General features: G+C 38.5%; 1 protein-coding gene across 1 annotated transcript in view; it reads right to left on the bottom strand.

Annotated features, from left to right (window-relative positions):
• The window catches only part of SPTLC3 (serine palmitoyltransferase long chain base subunit 3), a 168,000-nt gene that overhangs the window by 36,024 nt on the left and 109,087 nt on the right, over positions 1 to 22,889 (bottom strand). Inside the window, exons 8-9 of the mRNA XM_079128498.1 lie at positions 15,534 to 15,753; positions 7,511 to 7,637 (exon numbers count right to left, since the gene is read on the bottom strand). Of these exons, the coding sequence (XP_078984624.1) occupies positions 7,511 to 7,637; positions 15,534 to 15,753 (347 nt within the window). The remainder of the gene's footprint in view (positions 1 to 7,510; positions 7,638 to 15,533; positions 15,754 to 22,889) is intronic.

A 22,889-nucleotide genomic window follows, 5' to 3' on the forward strand; every position in this document is an offset into this window, starting at 1 on the left:
TCATAAATGCTATAAAAATTAAAGCAAAGCAAGGAAATTGAGAGAGACAAGGAGGGTGTACTATTTAGGACTGGCTGTTCCCCTCAGAAGACTGATTCTGAGCAGAGATGTGAGGAGAGAAATGAGTAAGCAGGGATGTGAGGGACAGTGGACCACACAGATGCTAGTCAGAGGAGAAGTTTGGGGGAAGCTAGCAAGCATAAAGGCCTGCTGCAGGAGATGCTCCCTATGATCCAGGAACTTCAAGATTGCTGGTTGCCTGGCTGCCCAGAGGTCACTAAATAAAGGCAATTGCTGGGGGAAGTATGAAGGGACAAATCCAGTGAAGCCATGAAGACCAGTCTGGACCTTACACTGAGTTGCTGGTGAATTTTGTTTGTTTGTTTGTTTATTTGTTTGTTTTGGACTAGGGATCAAACTCAGGGGTCAGGGGTACTTTACCACTGAGCTATGTCCCCAGTCTCTATTATTTTTTATTTTAAGAAAGGGTCTCACTAAGTAGATTAGAGCCTGGTAAGTTGCTGAGGTTGGCTTTGAACTTGCAATCCTCCTGCCTCAGTTGCTGGGATTACAGGCATGCATCTGGATCTTACACTGAGTAAGGTAAGAAGCTGACAGAAAGTTCTGAATGGGGGAGTGACATGGTCTGAATTACGTTGTTTTCTTCTTTTAAGTACCACATATTCTCTCTTGTATGGATGTTATTAAAAAAGTTAATCAGAGTGTAGAATAGCAATTATGGAGGGAGAGAAAATAAAAGGAGGTTAGAGGAGAGGTACGCAAACACAGAATGAATAAGCTCTAGTGTTCTACTAAAGAGTAGGTGGGGGAGACCATAGTTAATAATATTCTATTTTTTTTTAATAACTAGAGAGGGGAACTCAAGGGCTCTAAACACAAAGTAATGCTATGGAGATGGACATGTTAATTACCCTGATTTATCAGCAATATTGCATACATGAATTGAGACATAATAATACTCCATAAATATGAAATAGTAAATGTCAATAAGAAATTAGAAAAAGTTGAAGGATATGTAAATGCTAAATACCCTGATTTGATCATTACAAATAATATCAAATGTACAGATACATTAAATCATCACACAGTTCCCCCATAAATTTGGACATTGAAACTAACAATAACAGGGATGATTTCTGTCTTTTGAGAGCAAACCATGAAAAGGCAAAAACATGAAAAGGGAGACTATTCAAGAGCTTCCTCTAGTAATCGAGGTGAGAGATGATGGAAGGAGTGGAGATGAGAGAAGTGACCAGATTCTGGAGACATGTCAAAAGAAGTGCTGCAGGGTTTGCTGATAGAGTAGGAATCAGGTGAGAACAAGGGAGACTTCCAAGATGGACAAAAGCTATTGGAAAATTTGCAAAAGGAAGGAAAAAAAGCAAACAAGCTAAAAATAATAGTTACTTTATTGTTTACTCTGTATCAACCATCAGTCTATGTTCCCCGTATCACACATGATCTTCCTGACAACTTCAACTTTCAGTGGGGAACTGGAGCAAACAGAGGGCAAGCAATCATCATGAAGCAAGTGGTGGGCCAGGTCCTGGGCCCTGAGCAGTCTGGCACAGAGTGTACCCCTTTAATCATCGATGTGATTCAACCTCTACGCTCTCTGAGAAGTGAAAGGTTATCCAGGGTTGGGTGTGGAAAGGAAGAGTCAAGACTGGAAGCCGAAAAACAATGTTGACTGATGAATTGGAAACTGTGCATCAAAGATTTAAACAAAATAAGACAACTGTTGACAAAGTTTTCTTTAGGGGAGAAGTCTGTAGTTTGTGACTCACCCCGCTATGGCTGCTTGTGCTATGTCTAGATGAAGAAAGTGGCTGAGCTGCAATCTTTCTGAACCTCTCCAAGAGTAATCTCACCCACTGAGTGATCCCTTCAGCTGCCACAACTGATGTGGAACTGATTCCGGGCTCCTAGTCCTATGAGATAAACATCCCTACAATCTTATTTAGCATAAACACTGACCTGAAATCGAGCAGGCTGGCAAGATGGAAGTTGAGTCATGACATATTTATTAAGCTGAGCACTGAGTTTGACACTCAGAGGAACACCAAATTAATTCAAGACACATTTCTTGCCCTTAAGGGGCTTACAGCATGGGTTTGGCTGAGGGACCACCCAACATCTATTAGGATGGGGAAATCAAATCTCCACTTTGGGCTCATTGCACTGCACAGAGTGACAGACCAGGAGATTAAACTGGTCTTGGTGCATATGGAATGCACAGTCGGCCTGCAGCCCCTCAGCCTTTGTGCATTAGCTCCACCAGCAGCCCGGCTGCAGAGTGAAGGTGGCTGTTTGTGCATAAACATTGTCATTTCACTGGGACTGCTATTTCATCTTTGAACCTTGGCATCAAAGGAACACTGACCTTATTCCTGTAGCTTGCCTTTCTTTGAAGCGTATGGCTTTGCATTGCAGATTAAAGTGAAGACATTCATCAAGGAACAGATCTGGCCAACCGCTCCCCAAACTCAACCAGAAACAAAGCCTTGAAAGGCTCCAATCACAGTTACAGTGGAGTGGGCTGAAGATGAAGGCTTGGAGCCAGGCTCCTCTTTCTCAGATCCTGTAAGTCAGCTCTAGCATGACAGTGCATCCCTTTGAGTGTTGGGCAACTTTACCCTGAAAGGCAATCTGTCTCTGTAGAAAGGGGTAGGCTAATGCAAAATTCCCAACCTGTTCTGTTCATTTTCTTTAAAGCAGGCATTGTTGTAAATGAGGCCAGTGCGATTATTCACTGTGTGCCTTTGAATTCTTCAAAAGATGTGCCAGGCAGAACCACCTGAAACTTGGCTGATGATTCTGCCAATTTACTTTTCGATTACCTTCCTTTGTTCATTGATCAGAAAGGAAACTTTCCTATCTGTCTTCCTATTTCTGCTATCTTAGCTCTAAGAAAATGGACTATACACACAGAATCCTCTGTTCTTTTCTTTCTTCCTTTTTCTTAAGATGGCAAGAGGAGTAGAGTGAGAAACTTCAACTATGAGGTTAAGAATAATAACCAAAAAGTTCCTTAATCATAAGTCTAAGGGAAAGAACCAAGAGAAAAATTTCCCACCACAGGGGAAGGAAAATTGATGATGGATGCTTATTGAAGGGCAAATTATCATATCTTCAAATGAAATCTTTCTGCAGATCTTCAAATTCTGATCAGATAAACAGTGAGTTAGTTCTGTCTGCAATGAAGGGGTAAAGCAATCCAGAGGAGGGAAGGAAATGATTGTAAAGTTGTATACATATAAATCAACTGATTCTGAGAACAAAACACTAAAGAGTTTAAGAAATTAGTGAAAGTCCCTGTTGAGACTTAGGCTAATTTTCAAAATAACATTTTCCTAGTTAATCATCTTCAAATAATACCAGAGGATAATTTTGATTATTATGAGACAAATCACTTGCATTTTTGCTTAAATATCAAATAATTGATTTTCCATTAAGTACTTGAAGTTGGGGAACTATAAGTTGTCCATCGCATATATCAAATTATTAATTTTATTAAACACAGTCATTTTAGAAGAAATGCAAGAAAATAATTAATGGAGCTTTCCAGACAGTCAATGGTTTCAGGTCAGTTTTAAAAAATCAACTATTCCTTTGTTTTTGTGATGCTGGGGATTGAACCCAGGGCCTTGCGTGTACAAGGTAAGTGCTCTATGACTGAGCCACACCCCCAACCCCAGAGCAGTTTTTAAGAGAATTTGATAACCATGTAGAAATGAAAGTAACTCTATATAGCTTTGCTTTTTAAAAGCTGAAAAATAACTACTTATACAATCTCCATATCTGTAAATTTACCACCTCCTCTTTTGGGGGCATGACCATGTGACCAGTTTTTGCCAATGAATTATAAATAAGGCGATAAGTGTCACTTCCAGGCTGAACCTCCCTTTCTGTCTATTTTGGTGACCACGAATGGAGATGCCCTTATAGACAAGAAGTGTGCTGAGAGTTTTCTGATTTTATTAGCCTTGGTGCAAACAAGAAATAAATCTTGATTGTGTGAAGCCATTGAGATTTTCAGAGTTTATTTGTTATGGTGGCTAATTTAGTTTATCCTGACAAAGGGTCAAGATAGACATCTACTCCTACAGAGCAATAGTAACAAAAACAGCATAGTATTGGCACAAAATTAGGTAGACCAATGGCACAGAACAGAAGACACAGCGACAAACCCACATAAGTATAGTTATCTCATACTAGACAAAGGTGCCAAAAAAGTTCAATAGAGAAAAGATAGCCTCTTCAACAAATGGTGCTGGCAAAACTGGAAATCCATATGCAGTAAAATGAAATTAAACCCCTATCTCTCACCCTATACAAAACTCAACTCAAAAATGGATCAAGGATCTGGGAATTAGATCTGAGACCCTTCACCAAATAGAAGAAAAAGTAGGCCTGAGTCTTCATCATGTTGGCTTAGGACCAGACTTCCTTAACAAGACCCCCAGGTGGTAAGAAATAAAACAAGACTCAATTAATGGGATGGATTCAAACTCAAAAGTTTTTTTCCCCAGCAAAGGAAACAATCAATAATGTGAAAAGAGAGCCTACAGAGCGGGAGAAAATCTTTTCCAGAAATACTTCAGACAGAGCACTAATCTCCAAAATTTATAAAGAACTTAAAAAACTTTACACCAAAAATATAAAGAACCCGATCAATAAATGGGCTAAGGAACTGGGCAGACGCTTCACAGAAGAAGATATATAGGTGATCAATAAATACATGAAAAAGTGCTCATCATCTCTAGTAATTAGGGAAATGCAAATTAAAACCACCCTAAGATTTTATCTAACTCCAATTAGTATGGCTATTATCAAGAACACAAGCAATAATAAGCATTGGCATGGATGTGGGGAAAAAGGCACACCATACATTGCTGGTGGAGTTGGAAATAGGTGCAGCCACTCTGGAAAGCAGTATGGAGATTTTTCAGAAAACTTGTAATGGACCCATCATTTGACCCAGCTATCCCACTCCTTGGTTTATACCCAAAGGACTTAAAATCAGCATACTACAGTGATGCAGCCACATCAATGTTCGTAGCTACACAATTCACAATAGCTAGATTGTGGAATCAACCAAGATGCTCTTCACTTGATGAATGGATAAAGAAACTGTGGTATATATACACAATGGAATATTATTTGGCCATAAAGAAGGATAAAATTATGGCATTTGCTGGTGAATGGATGGAGTTGGAGAATATCATGCAAAGTGAAATAGGCCAAGCCCAAAAAACCAAAGGCCAAATGAATGATGATACATAATGAAAAATGGTTTCCTGAAAAATGGATGATGAACATAATGAGGGTGGGAAAGTGGAGGGCAAGAGAAGAACGGGGGAACTTTGGATTGTGTAGAGGGAAATGGAGCAGGAGGGGATGGGGGAAGGAAAGATAGTGGACTGAGACAGACATTATTACTCCATGTACATGTATGACTACATGAATGGTGTGAAACTACATTTTGTACAACGATAGAAATGAAAAGTTTTACCCCATTTTTGTACAATGAATCAAAATACAGTTTGTTAAAATAAAAGTAAAAATAAAGAGAAAAAAATAGATAGACATCTAGTCCTACTTCCCTTCTGTTGTAAGAATTTTTCCTACAGCATCCTTGGAAAGTGTTCAAACACTTCTTGAACACTTTAGGAATAATAGCAAATAACAATAATAAACAATCATATAGGACTTATTATTGTTCCCAGACACATTTAAAACTATTTGACATGAATTAACCTACCTAATTCTTACAAAACCTAGACACATAAATATTATTTGCCTCATTTTATAGCTGGAGGAACTTAAGCACAGAGAATTTAAGTAATTTTCTCAGGATTGAACAGATAAGTCACTTTCTGAAGGCCACGCAGTGCTAAGTCAATTCCAGGAAGTAGATTCAACTACCTGCAGTCAGTAAAACCAGGACTTCCCAGACTGGGTTTGTGTTTCCTTTCTGCAAAGAGCATTTAACAAGATGCAATCCCGGGAAAGACCTTAGAGGTCAATCAACCACTGAATTTTATAGGAGGACGAGGAATTATCGGAAACCATTTTTCAGGCCATTCTCCTGATTTAGTGGGAAAAAAGTTTTCCTTTGTCGTTTTCAAATTAGCATCCTGGGGAAAACTAAGGCTCAAGAGAAGGAACTCAGTGGCTATAGGTAAGAAGGTGTGGAGACACTGCTTCAACCAGACCAGCCTTGTTCTTATCTGCTTTATGTGAGGGACACAGGTTGTTCCTTATCTGAAATGCTGCAAACAGAAGTGTTTTGGATCTCAGGTTTTCTTGGATTTTGGAATATTTGCGTCTAGATAATGAGATATCTTGAGGATGGATCTAAAGTCTAAACACAAAATTCATATGTTTCATATACACCTTATATACCTAACCTAGAGGTAATTTTATAAAATATTTTTAGTCACCTACTTTGACTATGTACTGTCACATGAGGTCAGGTGTGGAATTTTCCGCTTGTAGCATCATGTCGGCTCTCAAAAACACTTTCAGATTTTGGAGCATTTGAAATTTCAGAATTTCAGGTTGTGGATGGCCAACCTGTACTAGGTTTCTGATAAAATGCATATGCGAATGAGTATTCTGCTGCCTTGAATAATATTGAAAAAGGAGGGAACCATGTATCTACTGAAATAGTTTTGGAATTTTGCATTCAACAACTCAGGGCTTTATACCAGCTGGGAGAAGGGGTGGAACACAAGAATTGCCTAGCTCAGTGGCCAGTTTGGAAGTCAGTATAATTTCTATTTCCATAAATGCACTTACTAGCTTGCCTGGCAGGGAGAGCTGCTTTATTCACCATTGAATTCCCCACTGGTATGTGACATATAGTAAAAACTCTATAAACTAGATCTGAAAGATAGAAGGACAGTTCCAAGAGGCTTTGATGAAGCCATTTTTCAAAATGAAGATTATGTTCATTTAGATCAAACAAAGTAGCCACATTTTAACTGAGGTGACCCATGGATGACAAAGAAACGACTGGAAAGCTATTGTGTGTGCTTTCCCGTAGGTCCTCAAGTGGCTTTCCCTTGCCCAACCTCACCTGTAAGAAATAAAAAGATTTTAAAAAATGAATATTAATTTGACTAATTTGGTCTGGGAAATATAAGGTAAGCCTCAAGCAGGCACACACACAGACACACACACACACCATGTTTACTTCATTTTAACATAATGGATTATACAAAATTATCCAAATTTGCTAATCATGTTAAGGGGTGAATGAGAAGGTTTTCTTGGTTTTAACAAAGGATTTGTGTGTGTACATGTGTGTGTGTGTATGTGTGTGTGTGTACTGACAACAGTTACAGTACATTTATCGCCTGACTTGATTTACAAATTGGATTTCATAAGACAAAGATGTGTATTGAGAAGTACACATCCTGGACTGATAGAGAGGTTTGGGAGAGGAGTTCAAGGGAACTGTGCTCTCTGAAGACCCTCTTACCTTGTGTGGTCCCATCCAGTCCCATGATGAGTTTCAATGATCTGATGATTTGCTCTGCAATCGGGGGGCTCATGGATGTAGCATAAACAGCACTATGTGAGTGAACCCGTAAATAATCCACAAGTTCCTTAAATAAAAGAGGAAACAGAAAAAGAAGGCAAATAAATTACCACCAGTATGGTGGTAATTACCAGATCTAGTTCCATCCCCACTCACTGCAATGAAAGATATTTGATTTTTGCAGCTCAAAAGATGAATGTGGTCTGGTTTCCAATGGGGATCACCAACTGCTTATTTTTTTCTATTCCTTTTTACTTAGTCTCTCCTTCAAACACTTACAAACAGTAAAAAGTGGGGTGCCACAAGTTTGAAGTTGAGGTTTCTAATTTAAAACTAGACGTATGAAGGAGAAATGATTTCTGGAACATCTTTTGAATGCTTACTACATATGAGCACTGCCTTAGTATTCAGGAGTATCCAAAGAATACAGGATATAGTTCTTACCCTTGAGAATATTACATATGATTATGCTTAGGGAAAAGCAAAGGTACAAGAAATAATTGCACATGCAAATATAAGTGTATGTAACAGGGCTGCAAGAAGCATAGGAAAGAGAGAGGGTACTGATAGATAGTAAGGATATTAGGGGATGTTCCAGTGAAAAGATGGGATTGATTAAGCCTTGAAGAATGAAGATAAAGAAAAAAAAAAGGAAACTTGTAAGAAATGGATGGCACAAGGGAGAAGTCAAAGGTGCAGAGGCAAAAAAGCAAAAAGCATGTATATTTGAATGTTAGCTAAGAAATTGCAATTCTTCTCTTCCCTGTACCATACATTTTGCAATCCAACTTTGTAGGCCCTTCCATCAAGAGGCAGATGACTCTGGGCTGGCCTTCTGAACTGCTTTGAACAATAGAATGTGGCAGAAGCAATGGTGAGGCTAGTTCTGACCCGAACCTTAAGAGGTCTTGAGGAATTTTGTCCTTTTAGAACCCTCTCCAGCTGCCATGCAAACAAGCCTGAGCTAGCCAGCTGGAGAGCGTGAGGAATACAGCAATGCCTCAGCAAAGGCCACTCCAGTCAACCAGTGATTAGTTGACCAAACAGTTGACTGTTACACAAGAACAAGTTCAGATGAAACCAAAAAGTAGCCCAGCTGAGCCTAGCCCACATTGTTTATAAATAGAATTGTGAGCTAAATAAATGTATTTTAATCACTGAGTTTTGGGGTGGTTTGTTACATAGCAAAGGCTTGCAGATACAACATGTGTGTAGGATAGCAAAGAACAGGTTAGTTAGGGATAGTGGAAATTAAACCAGAGTATAGGTTAGGACCCAATAAACTCTGGTTGTGCCTTGGGCAATAAAGAACTAATAGAATTTTTGAGTAACACTCTCTGGAGTACCAGCCACTACAGAATCCTGGTTTTCAGAGGTAGGAACAATATTTAACCCACATGTCTGACTTCTGGGGCCAAATATAAAGTCCCAGGTAAGTTTGCTGAGAACCTTAAGAAGTTTCAAAAATCAACTGTCACAATGCAGAGGGACTCAGAGTCAGTATTTGCATGTGCTTAGCCTGATTCACTGGCTCATGGCCTGAGACTCTGGATGTCCTGTAGAAAAACTAAGGCAGTTAATAGCAACTCTATGCATTCATAGTGAGGTCTTTAAAGGACACACCCTCTTCTCTAGGATAATATTAGAAATTCCATTTAAGTGTCTGATCATTCTTTATGGCAGTGAACTCAGAAGAACTCTTGGGAATTGAGATCTTTTGCTTTGGGGTAAGTCCATATCCTCCTAACCTATCCTATATATATTCCCACCTCCGAGCCTGGGAATGAGCCCTGCCTCTCATTTTCCCATCTTTTTTGGGGTATTTGTGGGCATGTTTTTTTTTTTTTTTCACAAGTATTTTGAACGTTTGAAGTTCATCTTCCTCAGCAAAGTGGGTGGTCTGCCTCACAGGTGGTGGATGAAGGTTAAATCAATAATGTCATGACTCTACCTGGCTCTCAGGGGGTGTCAAGGGCTCCATTCTGTCCTTTCTGCCTCCTCCAATATGTCTTTCATTCTTAGTCCCCTCCTCCACTCTGCCTTCTTCTCCAACTTCCTCCCTCCTTCTTCTGCACTTCAAATGGTTTGTTCCTTTTGTTTGTTTCTTCTTTTCTTCTTAGCTGCTTTCTTCCTCTCTTCCTTGTACTCAGTTACCTTTTCCCCCTCTTATTTTTATGTTTCAAATTCTCCATTTAAATGTTTTTCCTTCTTTATTCCTAAGTATTGCTCTCCTTCCTTCACTTCTTTTTTTCATTCCCTCCCTCCTTCTCTTTCTTCCTCTGCCCACTCCTTCCTTTCATCTTTCCTTCTCGTCAGTGTATGCCAAAGACTTGCTCTGGACTGTGTATGGGAGTCCAAGAGGGGAGGGAGAACAGAGAGAGGCCATCGTCTAGTCCCTGGCATCCATTACCCATGTGTATAATTACAATGAACTTTATGTCTATTCTTTTCTTTGGTGAATCATATTGATTTGGTGAAACTTTTTGGGAGAGTTTTCCTCTAGTCAAAGAGCATGTGTATGATGATGTCCTGACTTAAGGCACCAACCAGGAGGCATTCAGGAAGTTCACTTTGGGGCATCTGGTACAGCTCTAAAAGAGAGCAGTCATTTTCCAGGTAGCAGTAGCCAGGCTGTCCTTCAAGCTCTCTGTCCAGCACCCCTAGTGAGCATCAGCAGGGATTTTCTTTCTCTGTTGAGAGTGACTACCTCCTCACAGGATGCGGGAGGAGCCAGTAGGAGAGACTAGGTGGGACAAGCCTGGAACATGAGTGGGGAGAGGGGATAAAAAGACAAAACCCTCAGAGTCTTTATTCCAGCTCCCTCGTTTTGCAGAAGGTAATGTTCTAAGGTTATGTAACTATACTTGGATAACCTCAAACCTCAAGTCAAAGATACTCAGCTCAGCTCTTCCTCCATGACTAGTGGGGTGGTGGCAATAGTAGTGAAAGGAAGGAAAAGCAGGGGTGAACAGCAGAATACTCAGACTTGAAGACAGACTGAATGACTCTGAAGAGAAAATGGGGCTGGAAGTTAACACCACTGCTGACATAGACATACATTTCCTGTGTGAGGCTCTATTTTAAGAACTTGGCAGGTGTTAACTTATTTGAGCTCCACAATAAATCTATGAGATAGGTACTTCTTTTATTGCCATTTTATAGATGGGACAACCGAGTCACAGAGAGGTTCAGACAATTATTTGCAAAAGGTGGCAGAATGAAGATTTGACTCCAAAGAATCTGGTGCTGGCGTCCACCCCCATCCTTGGCATTAGACTTATTTTTTAAATTTATTTATTTTCATATGGTGCTGAGGATTGAACCCAAGGCCTCACACATGCTAGGCAAGCACTCTGCCACAACCCCATTCTGGCATTAGACTTATTATCCTACAAACCAGACCAAGAATGGGCTTGGTTTAAGGTGAGGGAATGTCTAGGAGAGTACGGAGACCAATGAAACTTCTATTCACTGTGTGGTACTGTCCTGATCCACAGAGGTTGTTCCTATTGTAGGGGAGATGGGGAGAATTCTGGATATACTCCAGTCTACATAGTACTGAACCACAGCTTTAATTCCATCTGTCTAAAATGTTTCATGTCTATTACTCTTGTTTCTTCAAAGAAAAGAAGTCAGTTGGGAACAGGGATCAAGGACTAATACACCTTCCTAAAATCCACAAAAGTGGGTACTCAGCAGGTGCCCAGCACATTCTAATTGTCTAATGAAAGGCAGAGGGGTTTCAGAGATGGAAGGATAGTGGGACTCCTTGATGTCTATAAGGGAGTACTAAGCTGCATTCTTAGGAACAAGTATAGCAAAAGTTCCCAGCCTGGAGGGCACTGCTGACCGAAACCAGACAAGGAAACAAAGCCTCTTTTGATTCCCACTGTCCCCCACTCCAATTTCCTTTCATAAACTGAGAAGTTTCACAAGCACTCTTGGTTTGAGTAAAGTAGTTCATCAACATGAAGACTTTCTGTCCTACATTATTATTATTCCTTTGGACTTAGTTCACTTTCCCTCAGTCTGAGTTTGCAGGTGGGGGTTAATTTGCTTTTGGGGTTCAGAAAATGGGACTCTTTAAGTAACTTCTGGAGAGTGTCAAGCAAGCCTCAATTCTTGCTTACTGATTCCCTTCCTTTCTTTCCACCCCCCATTGGGCTCCTTGAGCCATGAATTAGGCGTTGGCTTTGGTCTTTTGTACGGCTAGTCTGGGTTGTGTCTTTCTTCAGTGTGGGTTAGAGGTCTGCTCAGAATGAGGTTTCCAAGTCCATTTGTAAGTTCAAAACCTTGATTATTTTCTTTACCCATAGGCCTGGAGTTCAAGGACAAGGGTGGGTTTTCTGGAGGAAATCAGACAGGAGGCTCTTAGAATAAACATCTTGGTACTCATTCCATGACCCCTATTTACTTCAAAGAGCTGTTAAATACAGCCAGGGCAAAGCTGGCTTCTGCAAAGGGCTTGCTTTCTTTTGGCTTTCAGGCTTCTGGGGCTGATGATCACCCCAAACTCTGCTGCCTATCCCACTTCCCTCCTTCAGAATTCCAGCCCTGCAACCTATCAATCATGAGGACAACCTTTGCTTCATTCATTTGCAACTTTCTGGTCAGCCTTTGGAGGCTGTGGAAGCCAGTGAATAGTAAAGGTGTGTGATAAGTCTGCAGATCCATGCCTGGAGAAAAACTGAGGGTCTGCCGTGTTGAAAATATCTCCCCAGCAACTGGAAAAATAAAAATGAAAAGAAAGAAAGGAAAGAAGAAAGAAACCTATCCTCATCAGCTCAAATTTTCTTTAAAGAAGTTATTTATGACATGGAACTCTGACATGGGGAGGGAAGTGATTATCTGACATTTTATCCAAAAGGTTTTGAAAGAGTCCTCCAAAAGGACTGTTCACTGTGCATCTATAGTCACTCTGAATTCAAAGTGAGCAAAATGGAAAACTCTTTCAGGCTCTTGAGAAATTGCTTTGGCAGTTTCCCTGAGGTGAGGAAAGAAAGCTATAGCCCAGAGACAATCTCCAATTAACAGAGATAAATTTGTAGGACGTATGTGAGGGGAAGACTGAGAACCAAACACAACCTTTAATCTCTGTGGTCCTAACTTAGTACTAAGCCATCTTTTTCTCCCCTTGTTTGTTTCCAGATATTAATTTCTTATATGATTCATCTTGTTGCTAATGTATAAAGTTGACCTTGACCCATTCCACAAAGATTTCTAGAACCTCATAAACATTGTTATTGGAAATGTCATCCTTCTACAGTAGTATTAACAAGACCATTTAAAGAGATTTCAGACCTGGATGTTTTTATCTTTTTTCAAATCTTTTTCTAGATTTTTGTATTTGCATGATTATTTTTCAATTTAAAGATTTACTAAGAACCCAATAAAATTGAAATTATTTAGAGTTTCAGAAAAATGTCAAGAGTAAGAGTGTGCACTTAACTTTTCATGGTTAATTTTGTGTCCATTGGTTTTAAATCTTAGATATTTTGTAGTTGCCCATGAGATATAGACTACCAAATATCCATAGTTTCAGAAACTTTGAAAATTGTGCTCTAATTATTTAAATAGATGCATAAAAATATTTTTTCAAATAAAAACTTTACTATTTGCCCAATCCTATGTCCTTTCAATTAAAAGCATAGTTTAAAACAGACTTAAAATGAAAATTGTTCACGAAATTATATAAAGTTTAGGGAAATAAAATATGTGATTTAAATTGAAACTACATATAATTTAAAATTAACATAATTTAAAAAATATAAAGATACCAAGGAGCAGATACATAAGTTGTATTATTTCATGCGCTGTTAAGATTGGAAGGAAATGAATTTATCTGGATTTATTACAGTTTCACCCAAACTGTTCCAGACAGGTATGTATCTGATTAAAATTTCAGATCATCAGAGAATGATCCACACATGCAGTTTCTTAAGTGTCCTCTGCTTACTCTCCAGGTCTCCCAAACTACCTTACATGTTCAAGGTTTGGTATCTTGCTGGTTTAGGGCAGTAAATCTCAGCATGTGCTGATGAGCCGCTGCCAAACACTCTCTAATTCCTGCTGCCACCTAGTGGTAAATTCAGAGACTGCAATGTAACATGGAGTAGGAGGACAAGACTGGGAGGGAAGGGGAGAAGGGTTGTGAAGGAGGCAGGCTGCTGGATCCAAATTTCTACAAAATTAAATTTTTAAAGGGCAAGGATATGAACAAATGTACAAACTTATTCTGCATCCTGATTAATGTAAATAATTTTACAATCGTTCAGTATCTACCCCAAAGGAATAGACGTCATGTAGGCAAGAATATCCCCACTTTTAAATATTCCAACTGACTTCAGGATGGACAAAGGAGAGAATCACAGTGAGCTGGTCCTAACTGCAGCTAATCACAAGCCTTTGTTTAAAGTGGGTATCAAATGAAGACACTCAAAAGAGAAAAATGTGACAACGACCCAATTTGACAGCATTTCAAGGATCTGCTTGCTTCAGTTTATTCAGGTGACTTTGGCTCAGGAAACAGAGTTTCGCTTGGTTAAAAATTCTGTAGCTCAGACTGCTGCTAAAGTAATCACAAAACCTCACAAAGCAATGTAATGTGGATAAGAGAGCTCCTAAATTTGAGACCTTCTGATCCCACTGCTCTGACAGTTAGGAAGGGAATATTTAACCTTTCACCAGATTTAGCTGACATTTGGAAGAGCCTGGGCCTTTCCTATGTTTTTAGTATTACCCTGCTAATTCCCACAGGCTGGTAGAGGAGGATGAAAAACAATGCTTTGAGCCATGAAGAAAGCAGTGCTTATCGAAGGGTAAAAGATCACTAAATTCTGAACATTTTAAAGCATCTGTATATCTCACGGCAGGGCAAGTGGCCAAAATGAAATCTGTTGTTTTAAATCACAGACTTTCAATGACAGAATTGTTTTCTGCTGCTCCTACCAGGAGGCTGAACTTGTGCCTGCTGGTCACAATGGGAAGAGAATTGGGAATTTTGGACAAGCTATTGATGCTACCTGCATGCACTACTTTGGGGCCTGTGGTGCCAGCAATGCAAGGTAGAACCAATTCCACTGCCACACACTCTGTTTAGGACAGAGGTAGGCTTATGTGAGATGACCGGCAAGACTTGGAAAATGCTGCATATAAAGGGCTGACAACCGGCTCCCTGATCAGGAAGTTTGAATTTTTTTTTATTCTTTTTTTTTTATTATTGTAAACAAATGGGATACATGTTGTTTCTCTGTTTGTACATGGAGTAAAGGCATACCATTTGTGTAATCATAAATTTACATAGGGTAATGTTGTTTAATTTTCTTATTGTCCTTCTTTTAAAATTTCTTTCAAATATTTATTGTATATTTATAAACTCTTTGGTGATATATGGACACTAGAATAACAGGGCTAGAACTCAATCATCTAATAACATCAAATCAGAACTTTTTCTTTTAGTTATATAGATAAGAAATTAGAGGGTGATAAGATTTGGCTATCACTTATCCAACCACATGGTTAGGATTTATTTTGCAGAGAAAGCGTCTTAAAAGTCTGTTCCCGATCCTGCTATTCTTTTGATTGACACTCTTAAAACCCACAGGGTCAACAACGTCTTTAATATCTGACTTCATTTAAAATTTAGATTTTAATTTTAGATTGAAATTCATTCTAAAAGACATCTCAGATCCTACCCTGCAGAGTCAGGGTCCTCTTGTACCTTGTGCACCCTGCTAGCATTTCTTTTTTATTATAATGTGATCATTCATCCCAGTTTCCTCTTCATCACTGGAGAATGAGTTCAAGGATGTTCCAGGCCTTGCCTGGCTCTGAGCTGGTTACAGAGATTAAGACGAGGCATGGTGAATTGAATTGAAACTTTCAAAGAATTCAGAGAAGCCCTGCTGACGTTGTGCCTCAGGATGTTCAGGTTTTAAAAAGACACAAGAAGTCCCTTCCTTACCTTTTTTCCAGCTATATAACCTCCGGAGGCTCCAAAGCTTTTGGTGAATGTGCCCATGTACACATCAACATCATCAGGGTCCATTCCAAAGAATTCTCTGACCCCCCGGCCAGTCGGTCCTACAGCCCCAATACTGTGAGCTTCATCCATGTAGAGGTAGGCCTTGTATTTCTTCTTCAGAGCCACAATCTGGGGCAGATTCACAATGGAACCTTCCATGCTAGGGCAGAAGAAAAAATGCTCAACAAAACTTTCCTGTGAAGATCTGTTAGTCTTTCTTCTAATCATACCAGACAGCCTTTGTTGACATTACTCAGGGATGTCAGGGACATATCATTCTTTTCTTCTGATGGCATATTTTATTTGATAAGATAGCCCTCTAAATCTTGTAAGACTGGTCTGGCATGTCTATGCTACTTGAATAAAATAATTTACACATTCAGTGGATTTGAACCACTTTGAGTTATTATAGTTAATTCCCAAGTCAATAATGAACTCACTTTATTTTTGATCCAATTTATTTGTAAAGTTGATTATTGTAACTAGCCTTACCATTTTGGATTCTAGGTATTGTGCTAGTTATAAATTGCTCTGTGATGACCCACTTTTATCCACCTGCTATTGCCTGTTTGGCCAGGTCTGTCCGACCTAAATTCAGTGCGTGGATTGCCAAAGATTAAAAGAGGGAATTAAAAACACACTAAAGACTCATTTAAGAATTCATGGTATTAATTACAGCATAATAGACTGTCTCTAGGACTTCTCTTCAGTACTCTCTGCAGGTCAAAGTCTTATTGGAAGTTTCTGGTGGTGTCCCTTCTTTCTGTTTCTTTAGGGCAGCAGAATGAAGTTGAATAAGCATCAGAATCCCCCGAAAGGTTTAAGACCCAAATTGTTGGGTTTTCTACCCCAGAGTTTCTGATTTAGTAGGTCTAGAGTGGGCTTCGAATGTGCATAATCTCCCAGGAGACACTGGCACTGATGGGGACAACACTCTGAAGACAAATACTACAGAGGACTCCTTTATCTTTAGATCTGTTTTATATTTCATGGGATTATAAACTGCAAAAACACTTAAATCCTCCAACAAAGGGAAAAATATGATGTCAATCAATAAAGTTAAAATTTATATTTACATGGTACTGTTTAGAACTCAATGGATTTAAAAGAATTTTGACTTTCATCCATTCTCAGAGAACTGTGGGCTTTGTCTACACTGCCCACAATTTTGATCGCACTGACAGGTGAGTTTCCTGAAAACAAACTTAACCTGCCGGCCACACAAAGGAGCTTGTCAAACAAGTCAGCAACCCTTCAATTTGGTTCAAGGACTAAATCAATTCAGTCAAACAGAGTTGAAGAGTTGAACTACTACCCCCTTTATAATTAGTTTATTAGATTAAATTTGGTATATTTAACAAAAATTCAGCTTATGTGTGAAGTTGGTTCAGCTGGTTGCATAGTTACCCAGACCAAGCAGTTAGGTTTGGGGAAGAATATGATGATCCCTGAGTGCAACATATGTTTTTTTGCAAAATTACTTTGGATGTCTTCTCTTGGGTGAATTTGTGAGTTAATTCCAATATTTCTTTAGATTGCTTGTTGAAGTTGTCTTCATGGAAGGGGAGGCAAGATGGCCATCTGACTGCTTAGGCAGTGAGATGTAAACTTGGGCAATTTATATGTTATCCTCTGCTTTGGTATCTTTCTTTCTTTCTGTTTTTTTTTTTTTTTTTTTTTTTTTTTTTCACAAGATGAGATGACAGATTTAAATTTTTAAAAAAATTTTATGGACTGCATTTTGATTCATTGTACACAAATGGGACACAACCTCTCATTTCTATGGTTGTGCATGATGTAGATTCATACCATTCCGGTAATCATCAATGATGTCTCTCATTCCACCATCTTTCATAACCCCCTCGGTTTCTTCCTATGTAAAATAAGAATAATAATGGAGCCCTCTTCACAGGGTCTTTAGAACATGACTAGAAATCGTGCTTGTAAAGTGCTTGACCCACAACAAGTGCTCAGTGAATTGCTATTGTTCCTGGGAGGAGGAATGTAGGAGGAAGTGGTTGCAATGAGTTCTAACTAGGAAAATAGGGAATTCTTGACAATGCTCTGCATTGAATCTTCTAGGAATGAGGCATGTGGGTGTCATTGTGGGTGTCAAACATAATAAATGGCTTTGGGCCCTTGGAATTCTAGAACTTTCTTCTCATCTTTAAAATGTTATAAGTTGGTAACACAAATATGCTAAAAACCTGACATGCCACAAATAGCCATTCTTTGTTCTGGAACTGGATTTGACAGGAGGCAGTTAATGTTGAACAGTGTTTATAGACACTCTCGGCAGCTAATTAACCATCCTTCTATGGGGCTGGTCTAGCTGATGTTAGGAGCCTGCCCACCTGGTTTATATTTCTTCCTCTAAGATTAATGACTCTACAGTACTGCTGATTTCTGAAGTTAGTGCTGGGCACACATAGAATCCTAGGAAAAACTCAGCTTTTACACTAAGTTTTCATTTTCTCAATGAGATCATATTTTAATCTAGCCTTTTCTTTTAGTGCAATATTAAATCTGAGGCTTGCAGAAAAAGACAATCTTATTACTATAAATTACTGTAAAAAAAGTACCCAAAACAACAAAGAAGAAAGAACAGCATTTTGTTCTTTCTTTCTGAATGCAAGATTTTATCTTCCTTTTAACTTCAATAGAGGAAAAAACAACTTAAGTGTAACTATAGGTAAAGATAACTCCACCAGTTAATTTGAAGTTCTGTGCAGAGACTTGAACTATTTTTAAACTAGCAAGTCAATGAATAATTTCTTTATATCTTTTCTATTACATAGTGTATTAGGTAAGTGACAAGACTCCCTTTTGAAATCTCCCTCTCATCACCTTTCTCTCCACATATAAACCATGTCATCCACTGATAGGAATGGAAATTAAAGCATTGGTTGGCCAATTTGCATATGGAAAAAATCACCTTGTGGTTCCAAATTGTAACCAAAGATATGTGTGTGTGTGTGTGTGTGTGTGTGTGTGTGTGTGTGAGAGAGAGAGAGAGAGAGAGAGAGAGAGAGAGAGAGAGAGAGAGAGAGAGAGGATTAAAAATAACTACTCTTTTGTTATTCTTTGCCTTTATGTGCTTAAATCATAGAGAAAAGAATAGAGTTTACCACTGAAATTCTCAATCCTTAAATTTATACTGTTTTGGGGAGCCAAATGGATTACTTAGTCTATTCTTAAACTAGATGGCATTCTGAGACTTCAGCATAAGTTTATATGTGCATTCTTTGTTGGGGGAAGGGCTGGATATTTTTTGATTCCTCTCATTTTTGAAGTTTGGGCTCCACTTATGTTTTAGATTATTTGGGATACCTTTATTATCTAGTATGTTTTGAATAATTTTGAGATTTCAGAACCCCCATGAGTTGACAAGAAATCTAGACTTCTCAGAGACATAAAACTACAAAAATATGATCTTAAAACAACAGTAAAATGCAGATAAGAACACTAAAATGATACTATTGTATTATAGTATTTACACAGATTTATGGAAATCATAGATTTATGGAAACTGTAGGCTTCAAGTTTCAATCTCCCCATTGTACAGATAAAGAGACTAAAGCCTAGATAGAATAATTACAAAGGTTGAAATGCATGTCATTGCGTTTCCATGTTTACTTCCTTGGATGTGGACAGATGGGCTGACCCTGCTGTTTCTATGGAGTCTTTGTCCTACTGAGGTCATCTGGGTTTAATCCCAGCTATGCTTCATCTCATTTATCTGTCCTGGGGCAAGTTATCTAGGTTTCTGAGCCTCAGTGTCCTCATCTTCACAATAACTTCAGGGGTACCGAGAGGATTATTCAAGATTGCATGTATGAAATATTAAGCAAGGAGTAGAAACATAGTCAATGTGATTACGTCCTCTGACATTTGTTTTCTGGGTGAATAAAGAGTAAACAGCCTTGTGATATATGTTGCAACTTCCTCAATTGTAAGCCAATATCATGAAGAAGACAACCACTCTTTGTCATGGCCTTTCTATGGGCCAGGCCTCTTCCAAAGACCAGCTTATATGATCTCGGTTAATGCTTGCAAAATTGTCCCTTTGACGGTACATAGTCAAAGGCAGCAGCATCAGAATTTGAACACAGGTCCCAGGCCTGCCTACAAATCCTGACTTCTCTATATGATACATAAAAATAAAATAACACCTATGGTTGATGACATTAATAATAATATAATTTAACAATAATAATAATGGTTAATATTATTACTTTTGTGGAGTTTTCTGACTTTTTAGTCTTGGTACCTAGTCTTTTTAAATCTTGATACCCGTCAGGAACTTTCTGATTTGGCTGACTACTCTTTTTTGGCATTATGAAAAATATATGATATGTGAGCTCTTTGTGGTGGGGGTACTTTGTCCATGGTGACAGACCATGAGCAGGAGAAAAAGATATATCCTAGAAGTTAAAATTCAAAGGAGGCTTTGAGAAGGTATTACCTAGATCTGTGTTGATAATATACCTCTCAATAGTGGAAACACAGTTGTGAACTATTGATTTTACGTTTATAACTGGAAAATCCTATGGGAATGAATGCCATGTTTTGGTTATAGCTGCAAATTAGAACCCCTGTATGAAGACTTTCCCATTGAGATTTGTTCAAGAACTCTCCTTAGGCTAGCCTTATTTTACAGATGAGGAAACAGGTTCCCTGTGGTATTGGCATTTTTTAAGAGGTACCCTGATTCCTGTCTATGAACAAGGGGAGACTTTACTCTGCATAAATGCCAGATTGATTGAGATGCTATGATAAATTGCCTCCAACAATTGTAGTCTGTGAGTGTTCCTATCCCTGTGTACACAAGTTGATACTCTCATCAAGAGGCAAGGTCTAGGACCCAGTCCAGTGCCCAAGTGCAACTCCAGCGCTACCCTGGCCCAGTGCCCCTCATGGTCTCTAGTGCCTGCACTGCAGCTGACCATCTACCAACAGGTGGGGTCGCCTCTGCCTGCTATCATGGATTATTCCTGACCTGGAGGCTACCATCCCTAGTCAGGCAGCTCCCTTCTTGGGACACTACACTATTAAGTACCTCTCAGGCATCAGGCTACTGAAGACTAGGAGGTTTTGAATAGTACAGTATAGTTTTTATTGTAGAATTTTTTATTAGTATTATTACAATTATTCCTATTATACCTACTATTATTCCTACTTTTCTTTTTTCTTTACTATTTTTCTCACTCTTTCTATTTTCCTCTTATCTATCTCTTTCCTTGGAGACTCTTTCTCCCTTTCCTCATGCTAACAACCAATTTCTTTTAGTTCCACTTTCACTATTCCTATGACGTAGTACCTCTATATACTCATTCTTATCTCATTAACATTACATCCTACACTGCTCCCCATCCTCTTTGTCCACCATTAGAAATTGTGGTTGTTACTGTAAACTTATTGTTTATACTATAGGTAATAATCAATCTCATCATTGCTGTTTATTAAGACAATACTGTTAATATCTTAATAGGGACTATTTGGGTTACAGATGCATATTGTTTGTATTGTGTGCTGCTAATATTGATTGCCCACTTTAAGGCAAGGTATTGGAAACCTGCTGGGTCACTATAAGTCTATGGGGGGAAACTGTAATACCTCCAGTTTGCACTGCTAAAGGGAAAATATACAAACACATGAAAAAACAAGGGAAGAAAGTGTCCCAAACAAACCTAGATGCTTTATCAATAGAATACTATGACAGCATGGTAGAAGAAATGTCAGAAAGGGAGTTCAGAGTGTACATAATTAAAATGATCCAAGAAGCAAAGGATGAGATAAGAGAGCAAATGCAGGCAATGGATGATCCCACCAATAGATCATTTCAATAAAGATATAGAGATTCTGAAAAAAACAAAAACAAACAGAAATCCTTGAAATGAAGGAAGCAATAAACCAAATTAAAAATTCAATAGAAAGCATCACCAACAGAATAGATTGTTTGGAAGACAGAACCTCAGACAATGAAGACAAAATATTTAATCTTGAAAACAAAATTGACCAAACAGAAAAGATGGTAAGAAATCATGGACAGAACCTCCAAGAATTATGGGATATCATGAAAAGGCCAAATTTAAGAATTATTGGGATTGAGGAAGGCACAGAGATATAAACCAAAGGAACGAATAATCTATTCAATGAAATAATATCAGGAAATTCCCCAAATCTGAAGAATGAAATGGAAAATCAAATACGAGAGGCTTACAGGATACCAAATGTACAAAATTATAACAGATCCACACCAAGGCACATTATAATGAAAATGCCTAACATCCAAAATAAAGATTGAATTTTAAAGGCTGTGAGAGAAAAGCATCAGATTACATATAGGGGGAAACCAATAGGGATATCAGCAGACTTCTCACCCAGACCCTAAAAGCTAGAAGGGCCTGGAACAACATTTCTCAAGCTCTGAAAGAAAATGGATGCCAACCAAAAATCTTATACTCATAAAAACTTACCTTCAGATTTGCCAATAAAATAAAATCCTTCCATGATAAACAAAAGCTAAAAGAACTTACAAATAGAAAGCCTGCACTATAGAACTTTCTCAGCAAAATATTACAAGAGGAAGAAATGAAAAACAACAATGTAAGTCAGCAAAGGGAGGAACTTATTTTTATAAACCAACATGACTGGGAATACAAGTCATATCTCAATAATAACCCTGAACATTAATAGCCTAAATTCATCAATCAAAAGACACAGACTGGCAGATTGGATTAAAAATAAAGACCCAACAATATGCTGCATTCAAGAGACTCATTTCATAGAAAAAGATACCCACAGACTAAAGGTGAAAGGATGGGGAAAAAACATACCACGCACATGGACTCAGTAAAAAAGCAGGGATTTCCATCCTCATATCAGATAAAGCAGACTTCAAGCCAAAGCTAGTCAGAAGGGATAAAGAAGGGCATTTCATACTGCTTAAGGGAAGCATAAATCAGCAAGACATAACAATCATAAATATTTATTCCACAAACAATGGATGTATATCAGACAAATCCTTCTCAATTCCAGGAACCAAATAGAAAACAATACAATAATGCTAGGTGACTTTAAGACCCCTCTCTCACCATTGGACAGATCTTCCAAACAAAAATTGAATAAAGAAACCATAGAACTCAATAAGACAATCAATAATTTAGACTTAACAGACATATATAGAATATTCCATCCACCAATGAGTGAATACACTTTCTTCTCAGCAGCACATGGATCCTTCTCTAAAATATATCATATTTATACCACAAAGCTACTCTTAGCAAATACAAG

This window comes from Sciurus vulgaris, assembly GCF_902686455.1.
Source record: "Sciurus vulgaris genome assembly, chromosome: 2".
Lineage (NCBI taxonomy): Eukaryota > Metazoa > Chordata > Mammalia > Rodentia > Sciuridae > Sciurus > Sciurus vulgaris.